This window comes from Lutra lutra, chromosome 8 (genome assembly GCF_902655055.1).
Source record: "Lutra lutra chromosome 8, mLutLut1.2, whole genome shotgun sequence".
In the NCBI taxonomy this organism is placed as follows: Eukaryota; Metazoa; Chordata; class Mammalia; order Carnivora; family Mustelidae; genus Lutra; species Lutra lutra.
The window spans coordinates 6,626,945-6,643,992 of record NC_062285.1 but is presented as its reverse complement, the minus strand read 5'-3'; the positions used below and the strand labels follow the sequence as shown (position 1 = coordinate 6,643,992).

At 40.7% G+C, this 17,048-nt stretch overlaps 1 protein-coding gene across 2 annotated transcripts in view; it reads left to right on the top strand.

The window, feature by feature from the left end:
• Window positions 1-17,048, top strand: part of ITIH5 (inter-alpha-trypsin inhibitor heavy chain 5) — a 90,227-nt gene that overhangs the window by 31,462 nt on the left and 41,717 nt on the right. For both annotated transcript variants that reach the window (XM_047741921.1, XM_047741920.1), the window contains exons 3-5: window positions 7,730-7,893; window positions 8,862-8,963; window positions 12,111-12,361. In XM_047741921.1, the coding sequence (XP_047597877.1) occupies window positions 7,730-7,893; window positions 8,862-8,963; window positions 12,111-12,361 (517 nt within the window). The remainder of the gene's footprint in view (window positions 1-7,729; window positions 7,894-8,861; window positions 8,964-12,110; window positions 12,362-17,048) is intronic.

Here is a 17,048-nt window from a genome sequence, read left to right as displayed (position 1 = left end):
CCTTTGTAGGAAAAATAATGAAGAAACTGTTTTGTCACAGGAAGACTTGATTTTGCCTCCGATTTTCCAGTTGACATCCCCAAATGAAATAATGAGTTAACTATAAATATGGAAAGCATGTTGGATTTTTAAGAACTGTGCATTGGGGAAAACTGAAGCAACTATTTTATATCCTTGTTTTTATGACATTTTCACGAACCTCTGCCATTCTGGGTTTTTGCCCTGAGTTGGGCATGTCGCTTTCCTGATGGTCTTGTGTACCTGTCCAGTTGTTCTCACAATGCACCCGTCTTTCTAATTAAACTGTTCGATTCTTTGTTCCAGGAATGTGCTAAGTAAGGCTCATTCCTGCTTCTATGCCTTTTGTGTTTTTAGAATGTTCTTTTTGTACTCCTTCACCACAAACAAATTCTACGTCTATTTTAAAACCTTTTCTTAGGGGGCGCCTGGGTGGCTCAGTGGGTGGAGCCTCTGCCTTCGGCTCGGGTCATGATCTCAGGGTCCTGGGATCGAGGCCCCATCGGGCTCTCTGCTCAGCGGGGAGCCTGCTTCCCCCTCTCTCTCTCTCTACCTGCTTCTCTGCCTGCTTGTGATCTCTGTCAAATAAATAAATAAAATCTTTAAAAAAAAACCCTTTTCTTACTTTTACAGACCTCACTGATTTCTCTTTCTTCTGAATTCTGGAAGGTCTTCCAGGCAGTGAGTGAATATGTACATCTTTCTATATCTTCCCATGTTGCTTTCTACCTTTTGCCCTTTCTTCCCATGGTGATCATAAGTGCCTTGAGAGAAGGATCCACATGTAGTATTCCCAGTCCTCCATGGGATTTAATCTAGAGTAGTGGCTAATAAATTCGAGTTAATTACCATTTCTGTTGGGGAAATGTGTATTTTTCTTTCATTGTTCAAGATTCTAAAATTCAATTCCATAAATGGTTTTGAGTTTTACTCTATGCTGACAGCCATGGGCAAAAAATAAATAAATAAAAGGTATAATTCATGGCCCCTGCTCTTGTGTACGGTCTCAGAGGGGCAGGGGAAGGGATGAGCATCTTGGGTGTGGGGTAGCTGTGCACATAAGTGGCTTTAGTAGATTGTAGGCTGAGAGCGCTATCCAGTAGGGCAAGGGCTACAAGGCTTAAGGAACAGTGGGGGCTCCTGTGGGAAAACAGTAACTGGGCAGAAGCAATAAAACCCAAATAGTTTCTTGAAACTTTTCTCAGTCTGTCTCTTGGGCCCATAAACTATGTGTCCTATTTTTGATGTAATACTGTGGAAAATTTCAACCATATCCATAATCTTAATTTGAGGCCAAAAAAAAATTACCATAGTGGTTCATCTTAGTGTTTTTGTCAGGTGTCTTCTCATTTCGCATTTTAATTTTTTTTCAATTTCTTTTTTAAAAATTTCTTTTCAGCTTAACAGTGTTTTAATTTTAAGTTTAATGAAATGACAATTGACAATTATGTCATGAATAAGGACAAGTCAGCATGACGTCACAAAGTGATGGTTCTTGACCGCTCTTGATTCTTCACCAAGTGAAGAAAATTTTAAATTGCTGTCAGAACAGGGCTGGGCAAGGATCATCTACTGACTGAGCTAGATTTCATTTGGAGTGGCAGGCAGGTGGAGTTGTGCCCTCTGCTTCTCTGAGCTGGGGACTTGCTAAGTTCTTTTCCCAACTATCACTCTACCCTTATGTAAAGAAGAAAGCAGTAGGTCACTGTGGCCCAGAGTCAAAGATTAATGAATTCAACTCCACCTCTCAGCGACAAGAAAAGCAAAGAATTTGTGGTCATCAAGAAAATTTTGTTCGATTTTTTCGTGATTGTATTAAAATACACACAACATAAAAATTACCTTTTAAACCACTGTAAAGTGTCCTGTGTAGCGGTATTAAGTACGTTCACACCGGATACAAACATCACCACCATCCATCTCCAGAACTGTCTTCATTTTGCAAAACTGAAACTCTGTACCCATTAAACACTAAACGCCCATTCCTCCTACTCCCAGCCCCTGTCAACCACCTTTCCCCTTTCCATCTCAATGAATTTGATAACCCGATAGCTATTTCATAAAAATGGAGCCATATAGTATTTGTCCTTTGGTGACTGATTTATTTCACTTAGCTTAATGTCTTCAAAATTCATCCATGTTGGGGCACCTGAGTGGCTCAGTCAGTTAAGCATCTGATTCTTGGTCTCAGCTCAGGTCATGATCTACTGGTTGTGGGATCAAGCCCTGCGCTGGGCTCTGCAGTCAGTGCAGAATCTGCTTGAGATTCTCTCTCTCTCCCTCTCTCTCTGTCCTCCCCCTACTTGTGCCAGCTCTCTCTAAAATAAATATATCTTTAAAAAATTCATCCATGTTGTAGCATGTGTCAGAATTTCCTTCCTGTTTTTGAGCAATATTCCATTATACATATAAGCCACATTTTGTTTATCCCTCCATCTGTCAATGGACACAGGTTGCTTCTATATTTTGGCTACTGTGAATAATGCTGCTCTGAACATAGGTGTATAGATTGAGACCACTTTTAATCTAGTAGAACAGAGGACATCGATGAGCAGAATAGGATTGGAATAAGGAAAAAAATCTAGTAAAAACAGTGAAAATGGCTGCTCACTCTCAGCCCTCGTGTCGATGAGGTAGTTGGGATTGGCAGGTGTGAGGGGCTGGGAGCATAGGACATGGGTCTGATCTAGAGTGGCAGCCATCATTAATTAGTGCCAGCAGCTCATGGTCATGTGGGAATGGGCATCCGGGGTTGCCCCCACTATCCGTTCCAAGACAAATGGTCATTATGGACTTTCATTTGAATTTTTCAACTTTTAAATGTTATCCCCTAGATGAAAAATTTTAAAAGATTGTGCAAGTCAAATAAAAATGTCTGTGGTCTCTATAATTTGAGATTTCCTCCTAAAATACACCAATCAGTAAAGCTATGTAAATGATACCTGGGCTTTATCTGCTTAAATTGTGCAGGGATCAGCAAACTTTTACTTAAAGGGGTAGATAGTAAGTACTTCAAGCTTTGCAAGGCTGTATAGCCTGTCACAATTACAAAACTACTCAACTGCTCTATTTTATAGCATGGAAGTTGCCACAGACAATATGCAGATGAATGGGTATAAATGAATTTATGTTCTAGTAAAACTTTATTTACAAAATCCTGTGGATAGTTTGTCAACCCCTGCTGTAGCTGAATCAGAGGGCAGGGGCAAAATAATTATAAATAATAATAATAATAATAATAATAATAATAATAATAAATAATAATAATTACAAAGGTTTTATGGATGATAGGGGAATGGTTAATTAAAATATAGAGCATCTATAAAAAGAAAGTACTGTGCATCTATTAAAAGACGAATGAGAGGGATTTGTTTGTACGGTGGCAGATTGCATTTTTCAAAGATAGTGGCACTTTGATATTCCATTCCTCCCATTGAGATAGGGTCTGGACCCTCTGCCTTTGAAATCGAATGTACTTTTGTGACTCTCCTGCCCAGGAGAGTATGGTGGCAATGATGCTATGTGACTTTCAAGGTTAGGGCATGAAAGGGGATAGAGCTTCTGCCTCGATGTTGGGAAATGTGCACACATGAAGCCTCTAGCCTCCAGTCATCAGTCGGACTAATGTGTGAGGTAGTCCATGCTGTGAGTTAGTCTGAACGTGACCATGTGGAAGGACCATGTAGAGGGGTCCTGGGACAACAAGAGATAGAGAAATGTCAGCCAGCGTTGAGATGCCTCAGCAGCTCACTCTTCCAGCTCAGCCACCTTCTGACTGCCCACCCCCCCCCCCAAGCCAAGTCTTTCTAGAATTCCTGACCACAGAAGCCACAAGAGAAAACGCCATGATTGCTGTTGTTAGAGCACTAAGTTTTAGAGTGGTTATGCAGCATGAGGTGATTGGAATGTGCACAGATACAAAAGGATGATGCACTGTATCATTAGATGAAATTAGAGCAAATCAACACAGCACGTATTTATGGGAGGGTAATACCAAAACCTGTTAGTTTAAGTATTGCCTCTGGGGAACAGAACTGTAGATCTAGGGAAGGAGGGAGAGCATTGTGTTTCCTTTTGTTTTCGTGTAATTTGAAGTTTTTACCATGTGCATATGTTACTTGATGTTTTTTAAAAATTGGTTTACTTTTAAATAAAGTGGTAGATGGTAATTAAAATTTTCTCAGTTCAAGGGATTTTTTTTTCTTTCTTTTTTTTTTTTTTTTTTAGCATTGGCTCCTTTTTACCCAGTGCATCTATAGAAATTAGAGTTGTGTGCTGTGGTATTGAAACCCTTCACAAATTCACGTATTTAAGAATATAAGGATATTGGAGATAAAAGAATATGTTGAAACATAGATAATTTAGGAAGAAAATCTGCTTCCAGGGAAACCTGAATAAAAGTAAAACACTGCATCTCAATTTATGCTTTAATTTATCTCAAGGTTCCATTTTGGAAAGATGAGGAGACACAAATTTTAATTAAAAAAAACCCCAGTGGGTTATTGTGCTCTTAAGGTCGTTATCATTACCACCTTCCCCAGCCTTATCTTCATTGTCTTTACTGGAATGTGGTGTGTATGTGTGTGTGCGTGTGTGTGTGTGTGTGTGTATACAAATATATATATATATATATATATAAAATCTATATATATTAAAGGTTTATTTATTTATATTAGAGAAAGCTTGAGCATGTGCCCAAGTAGGGGGTGAGGCAGAGGGAGAGAGAGAGAATCTTAAATAGGCTCCAGGCTCAACGCAGAGCCTGATGAGGGGCTCGATCCCACAGATTGGACTTAGGTCATGACCCGAGCTGAAATCAAGAGTCAGACGCTTAACCAACTGAGCCACCCAGGCACCCTGAAATGTGGTATATATATATATATATATTTTTTTTTTAAAGATTTTATTTATTTATTTGTCAGAGAGAGAGAGAGAGCGAGCACAGGCAGACAGAGCGGCAGGCAGAGGCAGAGGGAGAAGCAGGCTCCCCACAGAACAAGGAGCCCGATGTGGGACTCGATCCCAGGACTCTGGGATCATGACCTGAGCCGAAGGCAGCGGCTTAACCAACTGAGCCACCCAGGCGTCCCTGTGGTATATATATTTTTAACAAGATCATTTAACAGAAGCCTTTGGTTAAACCACATCTAGAATCTCTTTTTAATCTGAGTCACTTCTGGAGAGACAGATATTGTCCCAAGGAGACTAGATTTCTGTGGAGATTATTTATTATCAATTTCTAAATTCCAGAATAGTTTCCTAAAAGCCCATTTCACTCCTTACTTTAGGCTTTACCTTAGATTCTTTGATCTAAAGGCGGACATAATTTTATTGATTTATTTAAGCCCTCTTAACTTAGAGATGAAGAAATATGAAGAGGGCCACCTCCTTATGTTACTTTAAAACAGTGGTTCTCAGACTTGAGCATCAGGATCCCTTATTAAAATACAGATTTCTGGCCCCACCCCCTGCGTTTCTAATTCTGCAAGTCTGGGATGGAGTTTGAAATTCCGCATTTTTAACAGATTTCCAGGTGATGCTCATGTTGCCAGTCTTGGGACCATCCTTGAGAACCGCTGCTTTGATGTAATTCCTTCTCAGTCCAAATTGGAGAACCTCTTTTCCTCTTGCAGGTGAAGAAATCTTTCAAATATGTTTAGATTTTTTTTGTCCTACTTGATCACCACTTTACGGAACCTTTGTGCTTATCTTTTTCCAACTTTCCAAGAAAGATACACATTCTCTTAACATTTTTCTTGAGCCTGTTACCATTTGTTTTTATCCTTTCGAGTCACCAAGACCAAAAGTTCAGCCACAAAGATGAATAATCCCATGACTTCTGTGCCCAGCGCTTGCCCATTCTGGCCTTGCTCTGTGCAGTTTCCCATCTTGAGTCTGTTCACGTGTGTTCTCAGATGTGCTTTGTACTGAAGGGGACTCAACCCTACCTCTCTAACATGTTGTATAAAGTATCTGTCCAGCTTTCAGTGGTTTGCTGTGAAAGGTATGGTTTGACTCCAACATTTTAATACGTTTAAATAGAATGACACACTGTGAAACTCTTAAAATGGGGTGTTAGATTCCCTCTGTGTGTCACAGAAGCAATATGCCCTGATACCAGCAGGGCATCATCTTATATTTATTTTGAAAACTAGCTTAGGGCTGGAAAGAAATTCAGAGAGCAGACGCAAGTCAAGAGAAACGTTGACTAGGCAGGTCACTTCCCGTAGGGAAAGTAGAATCCTATCGGAGTAACGTGGCTCTCTCCAGCATTTATTGAGAGCCTGTGGTGTGCTGAAGACCGTGCTGGGGTTGGAGGACCCACAGATAGAAAGACGTATCCTCTGGGGCAGCTAGCCTCATGGTGGTGAGTGTGGACTCTGGAACAGGTGGGATCGAGTTCAAGTCTCTTCTCCATTACTGTTAATGGGCCAATATGTAAACTTGCAAGCTTGACTTCTTCTCATGTTTGAAATGGGAATAAAGAACACGTACCCTGAATGTGTGTCCAAGTCCATAAAGAGATAATGCCTCGTCTTAATCTGCTTGGGCTGCCATAACAAAATACCATAGACATAAACAGCAGAAATTTAATTTCTCACTGTTCTGGAAACTGCAAAGTCCAAGGTCAGTATCTGGCAGGGTTCATTTTCTGATGCAGACTCTTCCTAGCTTATAGAAGCCCACATTCTCACTTGTGTGGCCTTTTCTCCGTGTCCTCATGGAGAACAAGAGCAAGCTCTTTCGTGTCTCCTCTTGTGGGACACTCACCCCATCAGGAAGACCCTCGTGACCTCATCAAACCCTATTCAACCGCCAAAGGCCCATCCCCAAGTACCATCACATGGTGGGGGGCGGTTAGGGCTTTACCACATGAATTTGTTGGTGGTGTTGAGGGGAGGACGAGGGACACAAATGTTCAGTCTGTGCCTGTAACTTGTTCAGCTAGTTCTTGGAGTTAGAGAACTGCTTTGGTTGCTTTACTCGTTAATGCTTCCTTCCTTCTTCAGCGTCTGCTTTCAGATGCCCTTGGATGGAGCGCTGTTGTGAAGGCTAGAAATACACTGAAAAGTTTTAACCTGCTTTTAAATCTGCTCCATGTAGTGACTGCTCTTATCAGAGGCTTCGGGATAAATTTAATTAGCATACACTTTCCTTTATCTGGCTTCTAATACCCCAAATACTGTCTTGAACTCAGTATCGATTCCCACTTTCCAATAATGTGATTGTGGTCCCCATGGGAAAGCTCTGGAATCTAGTTTCTCTAAGTGGGTATTGAATTTGATTTGGAAATAGGTGTGCCCTGATGTGTTCATCAATTTCATGATCCTGTAAATGTGATCTAAAATTTTATAACAGAAAAGCATTACATACTTCACATACTTCTAAAATTCCAATACTTCATTAAACTACTTCAACAGTGTATATTCTCTGTTAAATAGGAAATCTTCACTGTGTCCCTTTGTTTAAGTTAAGTTAAAAGATACGCTTCTCTCTCATGAGCTGGTTGTCCAACCATAGTTGTTGTATGAGTGGAGAGAGTGGTGAGGGGAAAAGTGAGGGCAAGACAAAGAAGAAAGGAATCATTTGCCAAAGGTTGCCAAGTTGAAGATGATTTCTCTGATGAAAACAGAGCTTCACACCTACCCCAGAGTGATTGATTTGCACTTTCACATGTCACTGAAAATACCGCGTGTTTTAATTCCAACAGAAAACCAAACCCTTGATGACGGAATTCTCAGTGAAATCTACCATTATTTCTCGTTATGCCTTCACTACTGTGTCCTGTAGAATGCTGAATAGAGCTTCCGAGGACCAGGAAATTGAATTTCAGTTGCAGATTCCAGCCGCAGCTTTCATCACCAACTTCACTATGTAAGCGACACTCTGGTCAGAGACCCTGGAATGGAGATGTCACTGTGGGGTAGCCAGGGTGAGCCTGAGAGGACGTGAGCTCCACAGCCTTGGGGCGTGAGAATTTCTCCCAGCAGATGGCATGGGGCTCAGAAGGTTGACTCCCTCCTTCCCTCTCTCCTTCCTTCTCTACCTACCTTCTTCCCTTTCTCTCTCCCTTTCATCCCTTCTTCCTCCTTCCTTCCTTTCCACAGTCTCTTCTTTGGTTCTGTTCCTGTCTTCTTCCCATCTTCCATTCCTCTTCTTTTCCTCTGTCTTTCTCTTCTTCCATCCAGCAAATGAGTGCCCACTCTGAGCCAGGAGCTCTTCAAAATGATCGGTATATTTCTATGAAAAAGACAGTGTTGCTCGGCTACAGAAATTGCAGTGGGGAAAAATAATAAGTAACTAAACAAATCAATAGATGAGGTAATTTCAGACTGTAGCAAGTGCTTAAAGATAGCAAGTATCACCGAGAGGAGCTTGTCTAGACAGGGAGAAATCAGGGAGGTAGCTCAGAAGGGGCAGTCTTTAAGTTGAGGTCTGAATGATGAGATAGCATGATCCATATGATATACAAAATAAACTATTTCTCCTTTTCTTCTGAACTAGGAGGTAAAGACATGCAAAGTAGGGTGGATTTGGGGGTTTCATTTTGGGTCTGGGCAAGATTCAAGCTGGTGAATCTTCATGGAAATTCGAACAGATCTGATGTCCTCCTGGAGAATCCCAGAGGCACCACGGGTCAAGCCTGACTATTTGGACCTGTTTTAAAATTGTCCTAGAATGAAATGAATGATTCAAGGGTAGTGCCGTCGTCTGGAATGCATTCTTTCTGGACATCCAAGAGTCACATAAAAATATTTTCTAGGGTTGTCATGGTTATGAGATCATGTTTGAATTGGTCTTGGAACTGCAAGTTGGTAACATAGCTGTCTCTCGTGTTTCAGGCTTATAGGAGACAAGGTGTATCAGGGAGAAATTACAGGGAGAGAAAAGAAAAATGGTGATAAGGTGAAAGAGAAAAGGAATAAAACATCAGAAGATAATGGGTAAGTACCATTGAGTTAAGGAATTAAAATCCACTTGAGCAAAGGGCCTCATTTCTTACTCCTTTGCCAACTTTTTTTTCTTTTCTTCCCTTCCTTCAAGGATTTATCTGCTTTTTATTATTACCTTAGAATCGGTAATTAAATATATACAGTTAACAATATAGCAGGAAAAGGTTTATAGTGAAAAGGAACATTTTATCACTCTGAATCCCCAGATCTCACTTCCTAGAAACATCCACTTCTAATATTTCTGTAATTTCTTTTTGTAGCGACTTCCCTAACTCTAAAGCTTATGGTAGTCTCATTTAAAAAAAAAAAATTCTTGATAAAACATCAGACATTATCTGTTGATTTTCTGCCAGGAAGGAAGAGGATTTAGCATACGTAGGACACTCCCACCTTCCCTCTGCGTTCCACATTTTCACATTCTTTTCTCTTCTTTCGTCAGTGTAAGCCGTGTTACACCATCTTAGACTAAACCTATCTTAAATTTCCACTCCTTCACTGAAACCCTACGTTTCCTTTTCCATTTCCAGTACCCATCTTTTTCTACATGATAATTTACTTTTGCACTGTCAGAATTACCAACATTTAAATTTTGATCTCTAATGGTGTATATTTTCTTTGTTTTGTCTATAACTTCAATCTAAACATTGAAAACCAATGACTAGTATTTGAGTTTTAATGATTACATGAAAGTCGTTAACTGTAGAGCCACTTGGTATACTAAGATTCTATTTCCCTCTCTGTCAGCCCATTTGAAGTAAAGTGATCTGTTTCCTTTGAAGAAAAATGATCCTGTTATCCAGATAAGTTGGTGTGAACATGTGAACCTGTTTTTGTTCGTTAATAAAAGGATGTAGTTTTGAGAAAGTTTGTTCTTTAAAAACATAGACTGTCAGAAACTTTGCTGTTGGAAATCTTATTAGCAAGAATGGAATATCTCACTCTTGCCTGGAAGATGTGAGTCATGGGTTTACTTTGATACAAAAAGCAGCCAAGGTCCACAGCTTCAGATAAGTCATTGTTGGCCACAAAAGTCCACATTTGTCTTAACTTTGTAGTTCCTAAGGACAGAACCCTGACTTTGCTTCTCAGTCCAGGGTGATACTAACCACTTTACACACAGCCCTGCTTTGTTTCAAGCCGCCAATCATTGCTTCATTTAACTTTATCTGCACTCCATTTTTCTCCCAATCCTATATACCTTTGTTTGGCCAGATTCTCTCTCCATGATGCCTTTGGTGTGTAATTTCCCTTACTGCAGCAGTTTATTGAAACCTAGCTTTGTTGGATCGCAGGTGGGTCCCAAGTGGTCTTTATCAGATGAGTCTTATGAGGATTATGTTTCATTACAATTCATAAGTCATTCATAATTATGCCACAGTTTAGTTCAGTTGGATCACAACATATGCATTTGTTTTTCCTGGACTTTTTAGTTATCTTTTTTCTAATGAGGTAAAACTTAATTTGTCGGGGCGCCTGGGTGGCTCAGTGGGTTAAGTCTCTGCCTTCAGCTCAGGTCATGATCCCAGGGTCCTGGGATCGAGCCCCGCATCAGGCTCTCTGCTCAGTGGGGAGCCTGCTTCCTCCTTTCTCTCTGCCTGCCTCTCTGCCTGCTTGTGATCTCTGTCTGTCAAATAAATAAATAAAATCTTAAAAAAAACTTAATTTGTCACTATTAACATCTAACAAGACACATAACTCTCTTGAAATGGTGACTAAATGAATTACTATGACAGTTCTATAAGCAGTGACATCCATGTTATTGCCAACAGCAGTTGGAAGGCATCATGGATCGGGAGGCACATCCTGATTTCGGAGCTGTCAGTTATGGAAGAATGGTGTCTCCAGGTCCATGGAATACTGTCATTACTTTGCAGCCTTGTCATCAATGTTTACCCTGGGATTTCTTTTCATTTTCTTCTGGGTTGCTTTTATTATTCCTTATATTCCATATCTTCCTCTTTCTTTTTTCACTTTAACTTTGCTGGAGTATATTCTGAAGTAACTTCCCCAGAATGGATGTATGAGAGGCAAACTTTCTGAGACCTTGATTAATATTTTGACAGCATATGGAGTTTAAGATTGAGAATAATTTTTCATCTCAACTTTGAAGACATTGCCCCTAGTGTCATAACATCCAGTGTTGCTAATGGTACATCTAATGTTGTCTAATACCATTCTTTTTCTATGTGTCCTCTACCTGATGTTTTGAGAGTTTACAATAATGGGTTCAAGTGTCAGTCTTTCTTCAGTCATTCTCCTCAGCTCTCAGTGAAGCTTTTCCACCTTAATAGTTGTGTCTCTTTTTAGCACTGGGAAGGAGTAGTGTAGGAAGCCTGTCATTTTAGTCACTCATTCATATATGGACTTGGATGTCTCCTTCCTGTGTTGGTGCCCTTCCCACTCACATCTTATGCTGAGCCCGAGCTTTCCATCTCTCTGATGTTCTGTAGATGGTTTGTATCTTGATCCATAGTCTGAGCTGTAGAATTCTTGCTCTATTCCCCATCTTCCAAAAATGTTTTGAAGTGCTGTACACACTGATGGTTGCCCCTACCACTCATTGTCTGGGTTTAATCCTTTACTATCCCTTTCCTTTTATGGTCAGTCTGCCATCTTGAATCAGAGAACCTTCATTCCAAGCACTGAAAACGTTTGGAATGGCTTATATTTGTATATGCTTTGCAATCCTTTATTCTTTATTCTTATCCCTAGCCACATCCAACAAACTTTACTACCTATAAAAACTTACGATTTTAGCTATTTTAAAATGACACCAGATGTCAGGCTCACTTGGCCATTCCTGTAAAAAGAATAATGCAATTCATATCTTGACCCCAAAACTCTCTTTTCCAGCAGTTCACCTATTTCAATATTCCCTATGAAGGGGAATTCCCTTCATTCCCTCTTGGCTCCCTCAAGCCTGACTATAGGAGAGGTAGGAAAGAACAGTTGAATTCTGTACTCTTCAGTATTCCTTGAAACTTTGTAACCTTCCTTTAGTTCAGGCCTTTGGTTCTCTTCCCAACACTAGTTTTTCCTCTAAGGACCCTCTTGAGAGAGTGGCCGGGACCCTGAGGGGATTTGAGGGAACCTGGTTTTCTGTGACCGACCCAGTGTTCCTTTTTATTTTCCTTATAGGGAGAAGGGGACTGATATGTTCAGAGCCTCTGTCGTGATTCCCAGCAAAGACAAAGCGGCCTTCCTCCTCAGTTACGAAGAGCTCTTGCAGCGGCGGCTGGGGAAGTACGAGCACGTCATCAGCGTGCGTCCCCAGCAGCTGGTGGGGAGGCTGATGGTGGAAGTGAACATTCTGGAGAAGTCCGGCATCGAGTCACTGGAGGTGCTTCCCTTACAGCACAGCAGGCAGAAGGGCATCGGGAGAGGGGAAGGTGAGTGTGATTGCCAGATCTCCTGTGCTGACTCAGAGCAGGGCGTTGGCTTTAGAGGAATCTATAAAACACATGGCACCCCTGCAACAAAGCCTCTGAGAATTTGCGAGAATCTGAAAGATAGCAGCACAACAAAGGCAATGCCTTTATAAGCTGGTTCCATCCGGAGATTTAAAGGTGTTTAAATCATCTGACAGAGTAATCTCTTTTCTGAGCATCTGAACCAGGTGAGGCATCTAAAATATTGGGAATGTTATACACGCAGCCCAGTTTGGTAACATTTGCACTAGCAAAAATTCTCAGTCGTCCTAAATATGCAGGGAAACAAGCATGGTTAGTAAAATATGGTTATGGAAACAGTGCAACATGTGATGGGGGGAAAAGAGACACACTTGTACACACTCTGTAATGTTAAATATGTTAAGTTTATTAAATGTGAAGTTGACAAATGTCTAGAAAGTTCTATAAAATAATCCTTTTATACTAGGGAGTGAGGGATTACAGGGTTATTTTTCTAAGAATCCATTTTTAAAACACTAACATACACATTTCAATGATGTATGAGACTCATTCTAAAATTGAATAGTGAAAACTGTGTACTCTACATTTGATTGAGTGCAGGAACGTTTTGGTTCATTACCAGGACCACCATTTAGGTTCTTCTCAAATTTTGATTTTTAAAATTGTACACCATTTGTTGAAATGATAATGATGAGTTCCATACAATGTAATCTTAATTACTATATTAATTTCAACTGATGGTTTATATGAAATGTTCATTGGTGTTGGGCCTTATCCTCAGTAAACCAGTCATGCTTCATGTCAAATCCAATAACGAGACCGATGTGTCGGAAAGTTGCACCAGGATTAGAATCTCTCGATTACGGGTATCTGTGACATTGAGGTCTGGGAATGGCTGAGCAGTAAGTGAATAGGCAGAATCTGAACTCAGCCCCTGTGGCCACAAGGAGAAAGAAAGCTGCTTGGTCAAGAATATTTAGGAATGAGATTGAGAGGAGAGTAGGAACATGACTTGAAGGGGGAGGGGGAGAATGTTGTTATTTAACATAATGTGAAAATAGTCAAGACCCAGGGCTGGTGTTCGGAAGAATGAACTGTGCAGAAGATGCGCTTTACTCTTGCCTGCACGAAGTTCCCTATGTGACTGTCCACGGGACAACGAGTTTTGTCTCAAGACTGGAGAGTGTCCTGGTTCTGTGGGGGACTCAGGTCTTTTGTTATGTGTCCATTCCCAAGACTGAGTGGGATACTCTTAATCTAGATTACCTTAAAAAATTAAAAATATTGTCAATATCTGACTTTGAGAAACGGTGTGAAATATAATACACCATTCTTATGTCCTCGAGGCCACCATGTGTGTGGTTAATGGACTTTAGTTCAGCTGTTAACTAGAACCCTGACAAAAATTATCTAGGTCTTGGAAGACTCTGTTTGCCCTGTAAAGTAGGGACAGTAACTCTTTCACAAGGTTATTAGGAGGTGTGTGTGCATGTAAAGTGCCCGGCCCAGAGTAAGGACTTAATAACGAAGTATTATTATTATTATTATTATTACCATTATCACCTTATATTGACTTTTTCTGTGCAAATTTTATCTCCCCTATTAGAGCATAATGGTTGGGAAAGCACTTCTGTGTCCAGTTACTTTGTTTCCTTACAGTATTTAGCACAATGCCTTTCACCCAAACAGTAGATAGCTAATTACATGCTTGCAAATTAGGAAAGAAAAAGAAATAAATACCCAAACTAATAATGAAGGATGTTTTAAAATTCCATTTCTTCCTAATCATAATCTATAGGGAAATTCTCCTATGTTCAGCCATGTGAAAGAGGGATGTTTTTAGGAGGAAGAAGATTCTCTATGAGTTCCTGGGATCTCTGAGAGGGCAGGGTTGCTGTGGCCCACGTGTCTGGGACAGGGCCTGGGGCTCAGCCACGTGTGGAGGACTCAGTGGTGGGAGACTACTCAGGTGGTCCTGCTGTAGTAATGAAATGTGTGTGCTTTGCCTCATTTTCAGAACCACTGCAACTCTTCAGGGATGAGTATGAGTTGTGGTGTATGTGCATGTGTTATATTTGGAGGCCCTGTGAATTAGCGATTGTTAGCCGTAAAGTTGCTTACTGTTTATATCCTGCGCCTGTGAGAATCTCAGAGAATTTTTCCAGACCATTGATCTCTTGGGAATCTGTTTATTTTTAAGAAAGTTGTTTTCCTAGCTTTTTGTACCAAAGCGGATATACTGCCTTCCAAAGCATGGAGATCTCACAATTATGTATCCAAGCCAGGTGCAGTGGACCGGTTCCCTGTTGGCTGCTCCTTCCTGTCCTTCAGCACTCAGCTGTTAACTGTCCCTGCAAAATGGCAGCCCCAGCACAGAGAGGCACAGGTTGTTGTGATTTCTGTCTGGACAGTATTGCGTGCTACCAAAAGAAATCCAGGGTAGAGATCAAACTAGAATTGGGCTTGCACCAGAACATGAGCTGTAATTGTGTGAATGTGGACCCATGCCAGTACATTCCTCTCCTAGATCTGGCTACCACTGAGCGATCAGACTTCTGGAATTTCTCAAAGCAAATCTCTGACCACTGGACCCGTTGCATCCTTAGGGATGCACTTCTGGATTAGAATTACTGTGTGCTTGGTACTGGACTCAGTACTTGCTGTATTATATCTCATTCATTCTTTATAACAGCCCTCTTGGATTGTACTTTTTATCCCCATTTTATTTGTGAACAAGCTAAGGTTTACAGAGTTTAAGTACAAGAACAAGGACTCATATTTAATTATTGTTAGAAACAGAATCTGAGCATAAAGCTGTCTGACTCCAAATTCATGCCCTCACCCACTGAACTGAGTACATAGAAGATTATAAAATCCTGAGGGTGTGAGATCTCATTCTACATCTCTCCCTAGTTGTGTAAGAATGAAAAGAAATGCTCAAAGCAATAGAATGTGCCTTTAACAGTTTAGTTATCTGCTATATCAGGCCAGAGCCATCGCGCTGTAAATTCATGAGCTCCTACTCAGTGTACAAGCTACTTCTGTGAGATGTAATTTGGAAGCCAAAGCTTTATACTTACTGGATTATTAAAACATTTAACCCATGTGCATGGTTCAAAATCTAAAAAACTATAAATTGGTGTCTAGTGAAGCACAAGACTTCCTCTCTCTTATGCCTGCCCACTCTCAGCTCCTCTCCTTCCTAAAATATTTTGGTGATTTGTGAGCTCAGTGGGACAAAGTGTCTGAAACCAAGACTTTCCTGGAACATCATGGGATGTGTGGGCTTCTGAAGGTGTGTGCCAAGATAGCTGTTCCATGCATGCAGCTGGTTCAAGGCTGGTTGTTTCACATTCTGTGTCAAAATCTTGAACTTCTTGTTGTTCCAGGGCGCCTAAATCACTACGCTCTCCATCATTCCAAATCGGTTTTGGCGGAAAATTTTTATTTATGATAAGATACCTGACAGCTGAGAGTAAAATCGAGCGAGATAAAGAAATAAGGTGCCTTGCCTGTTTTTTTCCCTTTTGCTTTACATCAATGACACTCAAACCTGGTTATACCCTTAGTCACCTGGAGCGGTTTAAAAAAGATACAGATGCCTGAGTCCCACCTCAAACACATGAATGGGAATTTCTCAAGGTGAGGCCTAGGGAGCTATATTTTGGGGTGTGATACTCTTACGAATTTATACGAGAAACCAAAAAATACATGAGTGCTTCTGACATGTTCATGTAGTTGTAAAACTAAAGAATAAAGCTGCATATTTTTCTACCACTAAATAGGTATGGTTCTGTGGCTTTCATAGTTTCCCCTTTATATTCCTCAGTTTTCAAAACAGTTTTATTGAGGTTTAGTTTACACAGGATAAAATTTGTTCGTTTTAAGTGTATAATTCATTGATTTTTAGTCAATTTGCAGAGTTGTGCAACCATCACCACAATCCAGTTTTAGAATATTTCTATCACCCCAAAAGATCCTTGTATCTCTGCAGTCACTCCCTGTTCCCACCCCAGCCCCAGGCAGCGACTAATCCCTGTGCTGTGTCTCTTCAGAGAGCTGTATTTTTTAAAGCACCCCAGGTGATTCTGATGCCCTACAAAGGTTGGGAACCCTTACTTTGAACTTACTAGCAGACTTTAGGGGCATTAATAACTATGTCAAGATCTGAACCTACAGAATACTTTCGATCCTTGTTAAATGTGTATCGTTCTTCTTTTCCACCTACATGTTTTTACTATTGGATACAGGCCAACATAGAATTACTCACACAGTTGGTGGAAAATAACCTCTTCCCATATGCAGCTTCTTCTGTTCATCAACAGAGATGGAATGTGAAATGGAAAAGTGCCAAGAGGCCATCCCAGTGGGGTTGGTGCAATCTTTCTAGTATAGTCTTGAGCTCCGTAAATAAGGTATCCCATCTTCTCTTGGAAAAGATAAATACAATCATTCAGGACATTTTTGGGGTCAGAAGAGCTTCTCTCTTTACCTTGATTCCCACCATGGCTTTCTGGTCCTCTCTTGCTCTTCCCCACTTTTCCCCAGACCACAGTGAGAGCAGAGGCTCCTACCTTTCGGAGCCTGGCTTACTGTCCACCTTCATGTGTGGACATGCCAGCTGCACACAGCTCCTTTGGCTCAGAGGGTGCTGATCATCAGTGCA